General features: G+C 42.0%; 1 protein-coding gene and 1 pseudogene across 8 annotated transcripts in view; one reads left to right on the forward strand and one right to left on the reverse strand.

The window, feature by feature from the left end:
• Positions 1-19678, reverse strand: part of IMMT (inner membrane mitochondrial protein) — a 51760-nt gene extending 32082 nt beyond the window's left edge. For 3 of the 8 annotated variants that reach the window (XM_070429633.1, XM_070429632.1, XM_070429631.1), the window contains exons 1-3: positions 19537-19665; positions 2122-2195; positions 1038-1227 (exon numbers count right to left, since the gene is read on the reverse strand). In XM_070429633.1, the coding sequence (XP_070285734.1) occupies positions 1038-1227; positions 2122-2195; positions 19537-19581 (309 nt within the window). In that variant the 5' untranslated portion in view covers positions 19582-19665. Of the gene's footprint in view, positions 1-1037; positions 1228-2121; positions 2196-19536 lie in introns of all 8 variants that reach the window. The other 5 variants (XM_070429637.1, XM_070429636.1, XM_070429634.1 and 2 more) reach the window with 3 other exon arrangements.
• Positions 16714-17011, forward strand: LOC139019492 (small ubiquitin-related modifier 2 pseudogene; annotated as a pseudogene).
• Positions 19679-20010: the final 332 nt, after the last annotated feature.

Consider the following 20010-nt stretch of genomic DNA (forward strand, 5'->3'; position numbering starts at 1 on the left):
GAGCTATTCGGCCTGACTCCATGCTCCTAGAATTGCTTCCAGCTATTTCTCCTGGGTCATGGAGCTTAAAATGGACTGAGGATTTTAGAATGAATCCACAGGATTCTGCTCCTTGATTATTGGAGATGCAAGACTATCACCCTCAGGCAGCATAAACATTTCAAAGTTCATACAAAGAATAAATGATGTAGAAGACTAAACAAGAACATTTTGAAAAAGCATGTTTGGGGGCTGGGGATTGTCAGAGGACACTTGCTTTTCTAAATATTAACTTTGTTACAGGATTGGCCTCTAGACCATACTAGATACTGGAGAACAGAAGTCCACCCAGCTTCTAAGAATAAACTGATCAGCCATGTCCAGCCTCACAGCATAAAGAAATACCCAATACTAAATCAGCAAATATCCATGCTCTCTTTTGTAAATTTTTTTCAAACAGTTGTTTGAATGAAAATATATTTAAGATTTTTTTTTTTTAAGCGTGATGGGGGAAAACAAGGGTGAAATTCTGAAGAATATGTACAAAGTCCAAGGAATGCCAATCAGTACTGAAGAACCAATTAGTATGTAGCTGAAAATTCCGACTCTGATTTGTGGCCTACAAGGAGCCATTACTAACAAAAACATTTGGGTTCTGTGTCAGGAGCATTCTACGTTTGTCTTCAGTGGTGTAAGTCAGAGCTTGACAGCAGCAATGGTGTGGGCTGACACAGACCCCCTCAGTTCACAGGACAGCCAGGGTTACCTCTACCAGAGCTGGCTCTTCCATTTACCTTCATGTGCCAACCAATTATTTCCTATATGGTGTATACTAAGTGGGAGCACTTATGGGACTCCAAAGGGATAAAATTCCAACACTACAGATTAGTATTTTTAAAAACCTGACAAATCCATCTACTGAATTATACATGCAAGTTCTACTGAATTATACATGCAAGTTCTACTAAATTATACATGCAAAATACTTTCAAGATGAAAACAACCTGCTTTTAAAAGTATGCCATAGGGTAAATTGAAGTAATATTTAAAATGCTTACCGGCTTCTTTGACAATGAAATACTATAAGGTGAGGAACCAAGAACCATCTCAAAGAGTTTGTCTGAGTAAGGTATGGTTTTCTCTACACTTTCTCGGAAATGAGAATCCAATTTGGCATACAGGATAGTGCCACCAATACCTCCGCCAACAAACAAAATACCAGCTCCAGCAATTTTGGCAGGAGACAACCTGAGTGAAAGAAATAGGAACACATTTATATTTCCTGCCTCTCCTAAATCTATGCAAAGACCTCTAACCACTACTGCTCTGCCACTGCTTCAGATCACAGCAAGTTTATTAGCGCAGCTGCACATCACCTTTCCCTGATTTATTTTAAACATGTCCACAACAGAAAATCACATTTATTTATGAGTAACTAAAAAAAATTAAAATACAGTAATAGCTAGGATAGATATGAAGCAATCTACCCTTTAACAGTTAACATTCAAGATGTTCACAATCATGAAATTTCCTTTGAACCCAAAAAAGAACTATCAAATTTCCTCTTCCCTTAAATCAAACCATTTATAAAAGTAAGATAATAAAACAACAAACATAACTAACAACACTTTTTAAATTACAATGTGCCGAGTTCTGGACATAAATCTATTTGCCATAGAGTGGAAGAGAGCACAGGATGGGGAAGCTTCTACCTTGAATGCCAACTAATTACCAAAGAACCAAAAAGAGAATCATAACAAACTTTCACCTACAAGTAAGTAATGATCCAAAGATATTACAGTAAAGCTTCAGTGTTCGAATCCCTTAACAAAAAGGTTCCAGCAGCTATTCCCATAGTCAAGGAAAACACACACACACACACCCTCTTAGCCAGGGGTCCTCAAACTTTTTAAACGGGGCCAGTTCACTGTCCCTCAGACCGTTGGAGGGCCCGACTATAGTTTAAAAAAAAACTATGAACAAATTCCTATGCACACTGCACATATCTTATTTTGAAGTAAAAAAACACAACAGGAACAAATACAATATTTGTATTTGCATGTGGCCCGCGGGCCGCAGTTTGAGGACCCCTGCTCTTAGCAGACAGTTAAAAGTCTGTTTACAGTGAGACATACTACATACCCAGAACTGCCTGCAGTGGAGTATCTACGGCATGGTCGCAAGGGACGGAGGATAAACTTCCCACAGAGACAACTCTAGAGAGGAAGAAGAAAACATCAGAACCAATACAGTTAAAGGAATATGGAAAGCTTTTAGAGTTGGTAACTTAAGAACTAATACTTTTATTACAAATGTCTTCATTAAACAAAAATTATTTTACTTTCAGAAAATAATTTAGCATGAAACATATTTAAAGACCCTTAAAAACAATGATGATTCTTGCACCCCAAAGGTCATATAAAATACATTTTAAGATTTTTAAGAGGGATTATCAGACTATGATCAATTAGCACTTTTAAGTGTTATATATGTTAATTATTTCTTGGATATAAGCGGGATTTGCCATAATGCTTTTTTTTTTTTAATTTCAGAGAGGAAGGGAAAGGGAGAGAGAGACAGAAACATCAACATTGAGAGAGAATCACTGATCAGCTGCCTTCTGGCCGCCCCCTACCAGGGATCGAGCCTGCAACCCCTGCATGTACCCCGACTGGGAATTGAACTAGTGACTTCCTGGTTAATAGGATAAAACTCAACCACTGAGCCATACCAGCTGGGTTCTCTCTCTTAATTAAAAAAAAAAAAAAAAAAGTGTGTCCTCAGATGAGAATTTCCAAAAAATACATTTAAAATAAAAACTCAAAGTTTAGTTGTGTATAGAGTGAACTCTCCCACATTCTTCTGACCCCCAGCTACTCAGCCAATGCTATCCAGATACATTTTGTGCCAGAGAATTCCTGACCCACAACCTTTACACAAATGATACCATGTTCAACACCCAGTTCTGTACAAAGGTTCATTCAACAATACATATTTGAAATCATCCTATCAATATATGACAATCTTTGGATTTTACAGATTCACTATTCCATTGTATGGATGCTACTTAATGTATTTATTTATTTTTTTTTTCATTTTTTTTTTTTTCTAAAAGTATTACAAAGGGTATTACATAAGTGCCCTTCCCCCCCCCCCCCCCCCCTACTTAATGTATTTAACCAGCCCTCTTTGGATTGACATTGGGTTTTTGTCTTTATTTTTGTTATAATAATTCTGCCTGGGAAACATGTCATTTTGGCTCAATTCTTAAAATTTGCAGTGTTGATAAGTACTGCAAAATTAGTCAAACTGTCCTCTAGTAATAATATGAGAATGTTTTCCACAGCCTTCCAACACACTTTCAATGCAGTTTTAATCACAATTTCCTTTATTATAACTTTCTATCTTTTTTTATATTTATGATCCCTTTTTATTTCCTCTTATATGAAGTATAAGAGCATATCCTTTTACCACTTTTAAATAAGACTAATCTTTTTCATACTCTTTTAAGTGTTCTTTATGTATGAAGAGAAACTAGCCATGTATCTGCTAAATGCAATGTTTTTATCCAGTTTGTGATCTGTTTTTTATCTTTGCTTATGGTAGCTTATGCTGTGCAAAAAAATTACTTTTATGTAGTCAAAACTGTCAATTTTTCCTTGTATGCCTTCTGAGTTTTCTCATATCCTTAAAAAGCCACCCTCAGATTTAGGGGGGGCGTCCCTCAGCCCCACTTGTGCCCTCTCACAATCTGGGACCCCTCGGGAGATAACCACCTGCTGGCTTAGGCCCACTCCCTGGGTGGCAGATAGCAGGCCCAGATGGCGGCAGGGCAGGCGGGATGGCGCTGTCCTGACCTGCCTGCAGTATGCAAATTAGCCACCATCTTTGTTGGCCATTAATTTGCATATCGCGCTGATTAGCCCATGGGAGTCGTAGCGAAGGTACGGTCAATTATCGTGTTTGTCTGTTATTAGATAGGATTCTTCCATGATCTCTTCTACTTTGATGGTTTCATTTTTTTATATTTAAATCTTTGAACCTAGTGTAAGGTATAAGGTATAGATTCAATTTTATTTTTTTCCAGATGTCTACTCAGTTGTCCCTAAATCATAGAAAGCATAATCCACTTTTTCTAACGATTTGAAATGCCACCTTTAAAATATACTAAATTCCTGGATGCATTTAGAGTACCTAATTTGTTTACTTATCTATTATCTATTTATAACTAATACCACAATGTATTAACTACTGCATATTAGAATTAACTTTCAATCTGGTAGGGCTAGTCCTCTCTTTTAGTACTATTCTTTTACAGAATTTTTCTGGATTAAAAAATTTTTATCGAATTTATTAAGGTGACATTGGTTAATAAATCTATATAGGTTTCAGGTGTACAGTTCTATAATACATCGTCTGTATACTGTAGTATGTTTACCACCCCAAGTCAAGTCTCCTGTCACCATTTATCCCCCTTTTACCTCCCCCCCCCCCCATACCCCTTTCCCTCTGGTAATCACCATACCGTTGTGTCTATGAGTTGTTTTATTCTTTGCTAAATTCCTTCACCTTTTTCACCCTGTCCTCCAAACGCCCTTCCCTATACAGCTGTCAGTCTGTTCTCTGTATCTATGAGTCTGTTTCTATTTTGTTTGTTAGCTTACTTTGTTCATTAGATTCCACATATAAGTGGAATCTGCATTGAAAATGTGCTGGAAGGGTGTGGAAAACATTCTCATATTATTACTAGAGGGCAGTTTGATTAATTTGGCAGTATTTTTCAATACTGCAAATTTTACTTTAAGAAATGACATTATGTTTCCCAGGCAGAATTACTTACTATTATAACAAAAATAAAGATAAAAACCCAATGTCCATCCAAATCATATGGTATTTGTCTTTCTCTGACTGGCTTATGTCACTTAGTATAATACTCTCTGGGTCCTTCCATGTTGTCCTAAAAGGTAAGATTTCCTTTTTTATAGCTGAATAGTATTCCACTGTGTAACTATACCACTGCTTTTTTATCCAGTCATCTACAGATGGGCACTTAGGCTGCTTCCAAACCTTGGCTCCTATAAATAATGCTGTAATGAACAGAAGGGTGTATTTCTGGATTTTTAAAAGCTGGGCTATCAAAATGCTTTCAATGAAATAACACACCTTCAAGTATAAAATACACCCTGATTTAAAAGGGGTAAAATGTGAGCAAATTTATCTTTTATGACCAAAAATGATAGCAATAAAAAGTTTCATACTTCTGTATGAGAAAAAAACAGAAATGATAATATCATGAGTCAAATTAATAGGATTTTTATTAAATCTGTGGCTCTTGATTTTTAAAAAAGTATCATTTTCATTAGCCTACCTTCATATTCTATGTAGCATTTAATATCCTGAATAGAACATTAAAAGCTAGAAAATTTAAGGCTTTCATGGTTTTATCACACAAGTAAAAGTCCATAGACACCAGTTTAGTTTTGCCTACTTAAAAAAAGTTTATTATCTTCTAAATCTCTTTTAATCTAGAGGTTTTCCCTCCAAAATTGAATTTGTTGAAAGGAACCTGGGTTGCCTGACCTGTAGAATTTTCCAGACTGGATTTTGTTCAAGATGCAATTTAACATGTTCCTGCCCTCACTAGCATTGGATCCAGACACTTGCTCACGCTCAGGTTTACCCTCTGGCAAAGCTTTAGGTGGTATTGTGTTCTTTCATCAGGAGGCACATGTCTTGGTTGTCTTTCTTTGTGGATGTTATCAATTGTGTTACTGTACAATGTCTATATTCATTACTTTATTCAGAGTCGCAAAAAGTAGTCTCTAATTCATTATTTTTCATTTATTTGACATTTTATTTATTTATTTTTTTTAGTTAATCTTTACACAAAGATATTTTTTCCATTGATTTTTAAAGAGAGTAGAAGGAAGGGAGGGAGGGTGAGTGAGAGAGAGAGAGACATATCAATTGGTTGCCCTGAGGACTGGGGCCACCTGGAGCCGGGAAACTAAACTACAACCCAGGTACATTCCCTTGACTGAGAATTGAACTCTCGACCTTTCAAACACTAAGCCACACCAGCCAGAGTCATTATTTAACACTAGAGGCCTGAAGCACAAAATTCGCACAAGAGTAGGCCTTCCTTCCCCAGGCTGCCAGCACCGGCTTCCCTCTGGCATCCAGGACCTGGGCTTCCCTCACAGTCCCAGCTCTGTACAGGTCATCCGGAAGGACACCCAATCTAATTAGCATATTACCCTTTTATTATTATATATATATATATATATATATATATATATATATATATATATATATAAAAAAATATATAAAAGCCTAAGTGACCATTATGACCAGTCAACCAAACGACAGGTCAACTGGTCACTATGACAACACACTGACCACCAGGGAGCAAACACTCAATGCAGGAGCTGCCCCCTGGTGGTCAGTGTGCTCCCACAGCCAACCTCCCATGGTCCCTTCCCCCCACCCCCGGCCAGCCCCAATGTACCCCGATCACCGACCAGGCCGAGGGACCCTACCCATGCACAAATTTGTGCACTGGGCCTCTAGTAGATATAATAAAAGGCTAATATGCAAATAGACTGAAACACGGAACAACCAACCAACCAAACAACAGGTCACTATGAAATGTGCTGACCACCAGGGGGCGTGTGTGGAACATGGCAGGCATCGGCCAAGACGGAGATGGTGGAGCAGGTAAGCGGAGATGCCAGATCAAGGTGGGGGTGCCAGTCACTGTTATCAGGACGAGCCTCTGGTGGTTATTGAAAATTCTTTGCTCCAGTGTGCTGTGGTCCCGCCTGGCACTTGCACCCGCTGCCAGTGCCCAACACTCAGTCCCGTCAGTGGGTGGAAGTGGCGGCTGCTGGCCCCAATCGCCCCTGAGGGCTTCTCCACCTCCTCCTGCTCCTGAGGAGCGATCAGGGCAGCAGCTGCCACTCACACCTGCTGACAGCACCGGTCCTACTCACACTCACTGCTGGCGCCAGCCCCAATGGCTCCGCACGGTCAGCAGGTGTGAGCGGAGCCGGCACCGTCAGCACGTGGGAGTGGCGGGAGCAGCGGCAGCGGTGGGAGCAGGGCTGCTGGTAGACAGAGGACCAGGAGCCACGGCAAGAGGGGCCAGGCAGGGGCACGGAGGATGGGCCATACCCACCCCTGTGCCCACCACAGCCTTGCGGCCCACAATTCCTTTCAAGGTGCACGAATTCGTGCACTGGGCCCCTAGTATATAAACATAATTTTTATCTATATAATAAATGCTATTTATTTTGTAAAATAACATGATGCTATTATTCATGCACTCAGGGGGGAGGGTTGCTCAGCCTGCCCTGTGCCCTCTCGCAGTCCAGGAACCCTTGGGGAATGTCTCACTGATGACTTAGGCCTGGGGGAGCGGGCCTAAGCTGGCAGTCAGACATCCCTCAGGCAGCCCGGAAGCCTGCGGGGAGCAGGCCTAAGCCATTAGTCGGACATCCTTACCACTGATGCAGAGGCAGGAGAGGCTCCCACCACCTCCACTGCGCTGGCCAGCCATGAGCCGGCTTCTGGCTGAGCAGTGCTCCCCCTGTGGAAGCACACTGACCACCAGGGGGTAGCTCCCTGCATTGAGCATCTGCCCCCTGGTGGTCAGTGCATGTCATAGCAACCAGTCATTCCCAGTCGTTCTGCTGTTAGGGTCAATTTGCATATTACCTTTTTATTATATAGGACTAGTGGCCCAGTGCGCGAAAACGCACCCAGTAGGCCGCCCACTGCTTCCATGGAAGCCAGCAGGAGCCGCAGTGCACCCGCAAGGGAGGTAGGAGCCGCGCCACTTCCACGGGAGGGAGGCGGGAGAGAGCCGCCACTGCCCGCGGGAGCCCAGAGGAAGCTGCTGCCATCACCGCCCACGGAAGCTAGAGCGGGGGGGTGGGACCGAGAGGTGCTCCATGCATCTCCTGGTGACCAGTCACACACGCAGCCCCGCCCACCCGTGAGCACCTGCTGTGCATGCAGCCTCCTGCTGATTGGTCGTTACACGTGAGGGCGTGACAACCACTTGCATATTAGCCTTTTATTATACAGGATTATTGTATTATTTTTTCCATAGTTACAACGGTACACCTACTTTTGCCCCACTCTGTATATTGTATGTTGGTTATATGGGCAACAGATAACTTGTCTCTTTAGTTAACAACAGGTCTTTAGGCTGAAAGGAAAATTGCTTAAGGGAGCTATATCCTAGGAGTCACATTGACATCCAAAATGTTTTATTTGCAGAGGAATCTGATTTCGATGACAAGACCCTGATGCTGTAATGGGATCAGATTTTGAAGGGTTTTGAGGAAGGTTGTGAATGTATTTGAAAATTGTAAAGGGCAGGCTATATTATCCAAAAATGACTGCAATAGTATTTCCTGTAGCACATGCTCTTCCAGAATCCTGCCACTCCTCCAAAGTGAGTTCTACTACCCTCCCCTTGAACAATGCCAGGACTTGGTTATTAATTTACTAATAGAGGGCACTGAAAGTGTCACTGTGTGACTTCGAAGACTAGAACATAAAAGGGAATACAGCTTCTGCCAGCTGCCTCTCATCACATTTGCTCTTGGAACACAGCAACCAAACTGTGAGGAAGCCTATACTGGATGTGTAGGTGATCCAGCCAACAGCCCCAGCTGAGGTGTCAGCTGCAGCCAGTACCAACTGCCAGACATGAGAATGAGGAGGTGTGAGATGACTCTACCCCCACCCACTGCCTGACTACACCCTCATGAGGGCCACTCAGCCCAGCTGAGTCCCGGCAACCCCCAGAACTTAGACAATAAATAAAAGTTATTTTACCCCAAGCTCGAGGTAGTTTATGTAGCTATAGCTAATCAGAACACTATCTTTATGAATTCATGAATTCAAACACTTTTGGTGGATTTTAACCAATTGTAATTATTATCCTTTTAAAAATTTAAATTGTCCCATCTTTGGCCAATTAATGCCACTTCAATATATATTATCTTTTTATATTAATTATGTGTGTGTGTGTGTGTGTGTGTGTGTGTGTATATATAAAGAGAGAGAGAGTGTGAGAGTGTGTGTGTGTTCGGTCTCTATACCTCAAGCCATCTGCAAATACCTAGTGGCAAGCTGGTTTTTTTCCATGTGTGTAGTAAAATTCACTTATAAAAGTCACCATTTTAACCTGGATGCTGTGGCTCAGTTGGTTGAGAATGGCCCCATTAACCAAGAGGTCACCGGTTGGGCCCCGGCCAGTTGCTCAGTGTTGAGAGCGTTGGCCAGCAGACCAAAGGGTGGCAGGTTCGATTCCCAGTCAAGGCAGGTACTCAGTTTTAGGTTCGATCCCTGGCCAGTCGGGGAGCATGCAGGAGGAAACCAGTCTATGTGTCTCTCACATCAATGTTTCTTTCTCTCTCTCCCTCCCCACTTCCTCCCTCCCACTCTCTCTCTAAAGATCAACGGAAAAAAATATCCTCGGGTGAGGATTGAAAAAACATTTTAAAAAGAGATCACCGGTTGGGTTCCAGGTCAGGGCACATACCGGGGTGCAGGCTCAATCCCCAGTAGAGGGTGTGCAGGAGGCAGCCAACCAATGTTTCTCTCATCAATTTCTACCTCTCTCCCTCTCCCATCTGCTCTCTCTTAAAAATAAATAAACCTTTTTTTTTCAAGTCACGGTTTTAAAGTGTGCTTTCAGTACATTCGCACTGCTATGCAACAATCAAAACCTCTAATTCTAGAACATTTCATCACTCCAAAAGGAAATTCCTGTGCCAACTACATAGTCTCTCCATTTCCTCCTCTCTCCATCCACTGACAATCACTAGATCTACTTTCTGGCTCTATAGATTTGACTATTGTGGATATTTTGTATAAATGAAATCATATGTGGCCTTTTCTGCATGGCTTCTTTCACTTGGCATAATGTTTTTAATGTTTATCCTGTTGTGACATGTATCCTGCATACAGATGTACTTAATTTATTTTATGGTTGGATGCAATATTTCATCATATAGATATACCATGTTCTGTTTTCCAGACATCAGTTGGACATTTGGGTTGTCTCCATCTTTTGGCTGCTGTGAACAGTGCTATGAACATTCATCTGCAAGTTTTTGTTTGAACACCTGTCTTCAATTCTTTTGGGTAGAACTTCAGGCTCATGGTAATTCTATGTTTAACTGTGTACCATTTTATATTCCCCAGCAGCGTATGAGGGTTCCAATTTCTCCACATCCTCACCAACACTTGTTCATCACCTAGTGCCGTGGTCGGCAAACTGCGGCTCTCGAGCCACACGCGGCTCTTTGGCCCCTTGAGTGTGGCTCTTCCTAAGCCTTAGGAGTACCCTAATTAAGTTAATAACAATGTACCTATCTATATAGTTTCAGTTTAAAAAATTTGGCTCTCAAAAGAAATTTCAATCGTTGTACTGTTGATATTTGGCTCTGCTGACTAATGAGTTTGCCGACCACTGACCTAGTGAGTGCACCTTCTGATGCGGTTGTTGACCACTTATATGTCTTCTTTTGATAAATGTCTATTCAAGTCCTTTGCCCATATTTATTTGGGTTGTCTTTTTGTAGTTGAGGTGTAGGAGTTCTTTATATTCTAGACATTACATCCTTATCAGACTATGATTTGAAAATATTTCCATTCTTTTTACTGTCTTCCATGTCCCTTGATGCATAAAAATTTTTAATTTTGATGAAATCTAATTTATGTTTTGTTTCTTTTAGAATCAACCACTTCTAAATCCAATATATGCCTCCAGAGCTCTCTTTCTCAAGCACCATACTTAACTATCTCTTTATTTCTATCCGAAATAAAATTAAATATCCCACTTTAACACACAAAATATTGGACACTTCTTAGTTCTGGAAATCCTTTTTGTTAATAATAACCTATGATGTAGAAAGGACAATACTGTTTCAAAGTAATTTACTTTGACATATAACCTTGTAATAAATGTTATAAGGTTAGCACTGCTGCTTCTAACCTATAGAAATATGATTAAAAAATAAATAACCCCCAAAAAGGCAAGATAAAATGTACAGTTCCCATGTAATGTCTTTGCACTGATGATCTTTTCCTTAGCTACTCCAAACTAAAGTGAGCATATAAAAAGTCACCACAGCCCTAGCCAGTTTGGTTCAGTGGACAGAGTGTCGGCCTGTGGACTGAAGGGTCGCAGGTTCGATTCCGGTCAAGGGCAAGTACCTCAGTTCCCGGCCTGGTCAGAGCATGTGTGTGGGAGGCATCTATTCAATGTCTCTCTCTCACATCAATGTTTCTCTCTCTCTGTCTCTCCCCCTCCTTCCACTCTCTCTAAAAATAATGGAAAAATATCTTCGGGTGAGGATTAACAAAACAAAAAAGTCACCAAAATCCAGCATTACAACCTGAAAACAGGGAGTTTAATTAAAGTTCCCTCATATGAATCCTATCTGGAGGTTTCAGGTTTCCTCTCTAGACTTTGCTGGCTGCTGTAACTGACAATGTTTCGAGAATTTTGTCATAAGCATTCCGCCCACACAAACAAAAGACCTCCAGAAATTAATGACATTTGAAATGCAATTTAATATGCAACAACTTCAATTTTTCTATAGTAAATTTATTTTATAAGAATCATGCATTGGAGAGAGACCAAGATGGCGGCGTAGGTAAACACCGGAGACCGCTGCCGCAAACAACCATTTCAAAAATACAACTAAAAGACGGAACGGACATCACCCAGAACCACAGGAAGGCTGACTGAAGAGAGACTCTACAACTAGAAGGAAAGAGAACAGCAAACCGAGGCTCAGAGGAGGCGCAGTGTGGAAAATACAAAGGTACCGAGGTGCACGCGAAAGCAGGCTGTGGCTGAGGGCGCGGTTGTCGTTTTCTGTAGGGAGTGAGTCTCAGACTCTGGGCTCCAGATCCCGGCGAGTCTCTAGGGACCCAGACTCAAACGGGAGAAGCGGGATCCGGCATCAGTTGGAACCTGAGGGCAGCTTTCTCTCCGAGGTTTGCAGCGGCTGCCGGGGTTCTGAGAAGCAGAGCCTCTGGGAACGGGACTGAGAGCGGCCATAACTGCTCCCTCCGCCCGCCCTGTTGAGCCCGCCCCGCCCCGCCCAAACCCTGCGCACAGCCATTTGCCGATCGCCTCAGGCAAAGGCTGGATTAGCGCCTCCCCAGAAGGCAGACGTTTTCTACACAGCTGATTCCTACAGCCAGTTGGCCTGGTGGTCAAATCCCTCTAGTGTTAACTACAACAATTAAGGCTTGGCTAGAACAAGACTGCGCACAAAGACCACAAGGGGGTGCACCAAGAAAGCATAAAAGATGCGGAGACAAAAAAACATGACAGAAATGGAGGATATGGAGCTAAGAATCGCAATTTTGAGGGCTTGCTATAAACTTGTGCAGAGCCTCACGAAAACTAATGAGACCCTCGATGCTACGATAAAGAAATTAGAAAGTAAGCATACACGGACTGAAATAAAGAATATTATACCAAATAGCAGACCAGAGGAGCACAAGAATCAAACCAAAGATTTGACAAAAAACACCCAACTGGAAAAGCAAAATGAAAAAAGAATCCGAAAGTGTGAAGATAGTGTAAGGAGCCTCTGGGACAGCTTCAAGCGCACTAATATCAGAATAATAGGGGTGCCAGAAGATGAGAGACAGCAAGATATTGAAAACCTATTTGAAGAAATAATGGCAGAAAACTTCCCCCACCTGGTGAAAGAAATGGACTTACAGGTCCAAGAAGCGAAGAGAAGCCCAAACAAAAGGAATCCAAAGAGGACCACACCAAGACACATCATCATTAAAATGCCAAGAGCAAAAGACAAAGAGAGAATCTTAAAAGCAGCAAGAGAAAGAGACTCAATTACCTACAAGGGAATACCCATATGACTGTCAGCTGATTTCTCAACAGAAACTTTGCAGGCCAGAAGGGAATGGCAAGAAATATTCAAAGTACTGAATACCAAGAACCTACAACCAAGATTACTTTATCCAGCAAAGCTATCATTCAGAATTGAAGGTCAGATAAAGAGCTTCACAGATAAGGAAAAGCTAAAGGACTTCATCACCACTAAACCAGTACTATACGAAATGCTGAAAGGTTTCCTTTAAGAAGAGGAAGAAGAAAAAGGTAAAGATACAAATTGTGAACAACAAACATGCATCTATCAACAAGTGAATCTAAGAATCAAGTGAATAAATAATCTGATGTACAGAATGAACTGGTGATTACAATGAATCAGGGACATAGAAGGGGAATGGACTGACTATTCTTGGGGGGGGGGGGGGAGGGGAATGGGAGATGCGGGAAGAGAATGGACAAAAATCGTGCACCTATGGATGAGGACAGTGGGTGGGGAGTGACGGCGGAGGGTGGGGCGGGAACTGGGAGAAGGGGAGTTATGGGAAAAAAAGAGGAACAAATGTAATCAGAACAATAAAGATTTAATTTTTAAAAAAATAAATAAATAAATAATTCCTGGATCAAAAAGGAAAAAAAAAAAAAAAAAAAAGAATCATGCATTGCCCTAACCGGTTTGGCTCGGACTGAAGGGTCCCAGGTTCGATCCCGGTCAAGGGCATGTACCTTGCTTGCAGGCACATCCCCAGTAGGAGGTGTGTAGGAGGCAGCTGATCAATGTTTCTAACTCTCTATCCCTCTCCTTTCCTCTCTTTAAAAATCAATAAAATATATTTTTTTAAAAAGAATCATGCATTAAGGTTACAAATATATCACAATTAAGTCCAGTAAGTTTGGCACTGCAGCAGTATGATCTCTCAGTATAAACACATTCTTTGTTTAGGAGAAAAGGTGCTCTTTAGTTAGGAAAAGGAAATGGCTGATATTAAACCACATGGCAAAAGGGGAAACTTCATACTTTAGTTTTCCTTGCATATATGAATGAATATACATTACTAACATATTCTCATTTGTGTGCTCTAAGTTATTATATAAAATTTATTTCATATGGTTTGAAAGCCACTGGTCTAGAGAAATGAAAACAAGGAATAAAAAAATAAAAAAGGATCCTAGTGTGGGTGGGAGCAAACAGCAGGCTGCATGATAAACTACTTTCTACCACGTATGCTTAGCAGACATTTTCATTAAGTAACACACTGTTTTATAACCCTAACAGGAAATAAAGAATTCTAGAAGATAGGTCACAATATCCACACACAAGTTCAATCCTAAATAGTTTTGCTATCAAAGCTGGTCTTAGTCCTAGCTGATTTGGCTTGGTGGATTGAAGGTTGGCCTACAGAATAAAGGGTCCCGGGTTCAATTCCAGTCAAGGGCATGTACCTCGGTTGCAGGCTCAATCCCCAGCCCCGAACAGGCACGTGCAGGAGGCAACCAATTGATGTGTCTCTCTCACATTGATGTTTCTGTCTCTCTGTCTCTCCCCGATCCTTCCACTCTCTCTATAAATGGAAAAATATCCTCTAGTGAGGATTAACAAAGTTGGTCTTAAATAAACTGGCTTTGTCAGCCTTCAAGAACAATAATATTCTTTCTCTTCTTTTAAGTGATAAGCAGATAACACTACTGCATATGCAGATGAACACAACCAAACCTGTAGTTTGGGAGAGGGTTAGCTTGGTCCTCCAAACCTAATGACCACCTCAGAAAAGGTTGTAGAACAGGTGATACAATATGATATTGGGAATAAGAGAAGAAAGGTGTTAGATGTGGAAAATAATAAACTGAGAAAGATTCAGAGCTCTGAAGTACATTTCTGAAAAAGAAAACAATTCATTTCTGCTGAATATCCATATGTAAAGATTTTAAGGATGATGAGTCCAGGCATAAAGAATAAGGTAGATGCCATCTGTGATGGTTAATTTTATATGTCAACTTGGAGGGTATTTTTGAATGAGATTAACACTTAAATCAGAGAACTGTGAATAAAGCAGCTTGCCTTCCACTATGTGGGTGGGCCTCATCCAATTAGTTGAAGGCCTGAATGAAACAAAATGACCAGCCTCCCCAAGCAAGAAAGAATAATTCTCCAGTCTTCGGACGGGAACTGCACCATCAGCTCTCCTGGGTATGTGCCAGCCACAACTGCATAAGCAAATTCCTTATAATAAATTCTAGAAGATGACAGTTAATTCTAGGAGATGTATAGATACATCTATACATATCTATATACATAGTAGTAACAGTTTCAAAGTAAAACAAAAGTAGGGCAATAGAAGAGAGTAGTTAAGTCTGTTTTAGATAGGAAAGATCTCTCTGAAGGAAAGGTGATATTTGAGGAAATATCTGAATGAAGGAAGTGAGCTGAGCAAAGATGTGTGGGAAGACTTCAGGGCAAAAGAAACAGCAAAAGAAAAGGCAATGACGTAAGTGCTGGATATGCCAGAAAAAACAGACTGAGTCAGAGTAGAAAAATGAGATATCCAAAGAGCCAGATCATGAAGGGCCTGGTGGGTATAAAGTGTTTAGATTTTATTCTGAATATGATGAGATGCCATTAAAGAGCATGGAATGATCTATATATTTAAAAGAAAAAAAAAAAAAAGCCTAGCCCTGGCCGATCTGGCTCAGACTGAAGGGCCTGCGAACGAAGGGTTGCAGGTTTGATTCCTGGTCAAGGGCACATACCTCAGTTGCAGGTTCGATCCCTGGCCCCAGTCTGGGTGCATGCCAGAGGCAACCAGTCAATGTGTCTCTCTCACATAGAAATCTGTCTGTCTGTCTGTCTCTCTCCTCCCCTACTCCTCTCTCCCTTCTACACTCTCTCTAAAGATCAAAGGAAAAAAATATCCTCAGGTGAGAATTTTAAAAAAAAAAAAGCCTTTATTAACTAGTATGTAAAGAAGTGAATCTGGAAAAGGCAAAACTATGGAGTCAGTAAAAAGAACGGTGGTTCCCTGCCCAGCCAGCATGGCTCAGTGGTTGAGCATCTACCTATGAACCAGGAGGTCACAGTTCAATTCCTGGTTAGGGCACATGCCCGGGTTTTGGGCTCAAATCCCAGTAGAGGGCATGCAGGAGACAGCCGATCAAAGATTCTTTCTCATCATTGATGTTTATATCTCTCTCTCCTTCTCCCTTCCTCTCTGAAATCAATAAAATTATATTTTAAGAAAAAATAAGTGGTTCCCAGGGCAAAGGGCTTAGGGTAAGAGAGTGATGAATAGGTGTAAGACAGGATTTTAGAAGGATGAAAATACACTCTACCATGCCACAATGATGGATAATGTCATCACATATTTGTTCAAACCCATAGAAGGTACACCAAAAGTAAACTCTAATGTAAACTGTGGAGTTTGGGTGATTAGGATATGCCAATGTAGTTTCATAGGTTGTAATGAATGTACCACTCTGGTAGAGGATGTTGATAATGGGGAGGGGGAGCGGAATGCATATGTGGAGGCATGGGGTTTTATGGGAAATGTCTGTACTTTCCCCTCAATTTTCCTGTGAACTTAAAACTATTCTAATAAATTAAATCTTAAGTAAAAAGACAGAGAAAGAACAAACAAACGAACGAACGAACCTTGGGGGTATACTTAGAGGTACATGAAAGCAACACCCTCAACAAAGAAAAACAGGGATGAGAGAGGGTAAGATGCACCCGAAGATATTACATAGAAAAGCCAAGAGTAAAAAGAGTTTGACAGTTGTGTGCTCGTTTGGTGCGGACCTAGTAACTCTTCTGTGAAGCGGCAGCTGAGGAGACTCCGTCGCTCACCATGGCCGACGAAAAGCCCAAGGAAGGAGTCAAGACTGAGAACGATCATATTAATTTGAAGGTGGCGGGGCAGGATGGTTCTGTGGTGCAGTTTAAGATTAAGAGGCATACACCACTTAGTAAACTAATGAAAGCCTATTGTGAACGACAGGGTTTGTCAATGAGGCAGATCAGATTCCGATTTGACAGGCAGCCAACCAATGAAACAGACACACCTGCACAGTTGGAAATGGAGGATGAAGATACAATTGATGTGTTCCAGCGGCAGACAGGAGGGGTCTACTAAAAAGGGATCCTGCTACTTTTACTCCAGAACTCTGTTCCTCCAGACCAAGAAGACATTCTCAATTAGAAAACTGCAATTTGGTTTCAACACATCTGACTACTACAGTATAGTTTTCTCTATTATTTCATTTTCCCCTTCCCCATTCCTTTATTGTACATAAAGTAACCGATATATGTGCACAAGCATTTGCATTTTTTTTTAACTAAATGGCCAAAGGTATGTTTTGATCTATATCAAATGGAGATGGGGTGGGGAAAAAATACTGGTTTTGTGAAAACACCCCCTTTCTCCATTAGTGTCATGCTCATCCAGCTCTTATCTTTATATTCCAGTAAGTTATTTTGCTCTCACTGTTCAACAAAAAAAGAACAACATAAAAATTCTTGCATACCTTGATTGACTGGAGAATTTTAATTTTAATTAGAATTTTTTTTAATTTTTCATTTATCATTGTAAAACCAGGGACAATTTTATAACTTTTTTGTACGTAGCTGTTACATGTAGGGCAATCTGTCTTTAGGTAGGGATAAATTACTCTAAAAAAATGAATCCTAGCCGAAAACCGGTTTGGCTCAGTGAATAGAGCGTCGGCCTGCGGACTGAAAGGTCCCAGGTTCGATTCCGGTCAAGGGCACGTGCCTTGGTTGCGGGCACATCCCCAGTAGGAGATGTGCAGGAGGCAGCTGGTCGATGTTTCTCTCTCATCGATGTTTCTGACTCTCTATCCCTCTCCCTTCCTCTCTGTAAAAAATCAATAAAATCTATTTTTTAAAAAAAAATGAATCCTAGTTTTCCCTTCAAGTCAAGTGTCTTGTTGTTTAAATAAACTTCTTGTTTAAAATGAAAAAAAAAGTTTGACAAAGCAACAGCTTAAAATGCTACTGAATGATGGAGGATATAGTTAGAGTAAATGAATGACTTTCATATAATTTGTTTTTAAAAATCTTGTAAGATAGCAATTTTAAGAAGGTAAGTAATCTTGGTTGCAAACCAGAAAAGTGTTCATATTTTAGTATAAAGTCTTAATCTGTTTTCTTCTCATTTCCTAAATGGGAACCCAATAAGTGGGAAACATTTTGAAAAAGGCAAGTAAAAAAACACGTAATTTTGGACTTCAGGGCAGACAGACCAGTGACAACCATGATGTAATCAGAGCACAGAATAAGGAACAGTGTGCCATGAAAGGAGGGCTCCAAAGACAAACTTTTAACAATTCTGCCCTGAGAGGTAGCTCTACTTTCTTCATCCTCCCAGCCCTACTTGGGTATGATCTCCACCCCTTGCTGTTAATTAAGCCCATGTTTAGGGTTGGTTGTGTGGCAAAGGGAATTTTGCAGATGCAACTCAGGTTACTAATCAGTTGACTTTGAATCAATCTAAAGCACTGGTTCTCAACCTTGGCTGCACATTAGAATCACCTGGGAATCTTTAAAATCCTGATTTCTGGGCCTCATCCTCCGGAAATTCTGTTTCTTTGTTATGGGGTGGGGCCACAACGTTAGTAATGTAGCAATAGGAAACTAATATACACACACAAAAAAAAAAAAAGAAAGGAAGGAAGGAAACTAATACAGACACCATTTTCCTATGGAAGAGGCTGCTTCTCCTACCCTAACAACGGAATGGGGAGATAAGCAAACTTGGGGGGGATAAAGTCTGGCTTCTACGGATGTTATTCCATTACTGCTTGAATCACAGTGCCTGTTTTGCAATACAACATTTTGCCAAAATATCAGTATTCTGAAAATTGTACTCAATGGAAATAGATTTACTTTTTAATTTTAGAAAGTTACTTTGATAATTATGACGAAATAAAAGTAACTGGGTATCTTGGATGTCTGCCAAAGTAGTCCCAGCACCTGGGAGACTCAGAACCCAGGCTAATCTCAGAAATGAGCACAAGGTCATGACTCCTGTCCTTCCTCAAGTACCAAGAGTTTGAACTCCACAAACTACATTCTTTTCGTTTTGTTTAGGCTTAAAACTAGCTCAGAGGTGTTCTCAAGTACGAGAAGAAGTCCTTCCCGAATAATGACGACCTTGTCCCCGAAAACGCGGACTCTTAACAGTGCAAGCACACCTCCTTATTTAAAACTGCAACAAGCCAAGGCTCGGCTCTGCATTGCCTGCTGGGAACTGTAGTTCTCCCCCTCGACCTTCACCCACTGGCTGCGCGAAACCACCGCACGCACAACCGGCGACCCGGGCGCCGGGAGCCACGATTGGTCCCTGAATGGGGCAGCGCGGGGCTGATTGGACGACACGTCCCCGAAGCCGAGCCTCCCGCCCTGCGCCCGCCTCCCCGCCACCTTCTCTTTTCCACACCCCATCCGGCTTCAGCAATAACTCTCAAGGCATCCCTCCCAGCGAACTCCGGAGTTAACCGCCGGACCGGCCCGCCTAAGACTCCCGTGATGAGGGCGGCCCCGAGACACGCCTCAGTCCCGGGGCCGAGGCAGAGCGAAAGCCGCCCCCATTTTCCGTTGTCTGCCCTTAGTCAGCTTCATCACGCGCTCCCTCCCGAGCCCTCGCGCTCACCTGGGCGGCGGAGGTCACGCCAGATAAATGACAGACCCGCAGCATCTCGGACAGGTGGACAGCGCGGCTAGTATACGCTGGAGCTGCGGGAGCGGCGCGAGTAGGAGAGGGCCGGCGTGCGTGCGTGTGTGCGTGCGTCCGCACCGCCTCCCTGCGCCGGCGTACCGGAGGGCACCAACGCCACTGCGCACGCGCAGCTCCTTTCCCGTCCCCGCCCCGGCAGCTCTAAGTGGGTGGGCCCGCCCTTGGCGGAAAGAACGATTTCTTTTTCCGGGTCGCGCCGCTTTGTGTTCTGGCCCGCACCCCGAGTCCGGGGTTACTAGGGGAACGGGAGGCTGGGAAGGGCGTCGGGAACTCAGGCTTGGATCCTCTCGGAAAACGGGTAGGCGTGACTCCACGGAGAATTGAGCAAGAAAGCATCTCGGCCGTCTCTGCCCGATGGATATTTCTTTTCTTTTTATAGCAAAGGTGGAA

The sequence above is a fragment of the Myotis yumanensis genome, unplaced genomic scaffold (genome assembly GCF_028538775.1).
Source record: "Myotis yumanensis isolate MYYU_CA2020_CCGP unplaced genomic scaffold, mMyoYum1.0.hap1 SCAF_11, whole genome shotgun sequence".
In the NCBI taxonomy this organism is placed as follows: Eukaryota; Metazoa; Chordata; class Mammalia; order Chiroptera; family Vespertilionidae; genus Myotis; species Myotis yumanensis.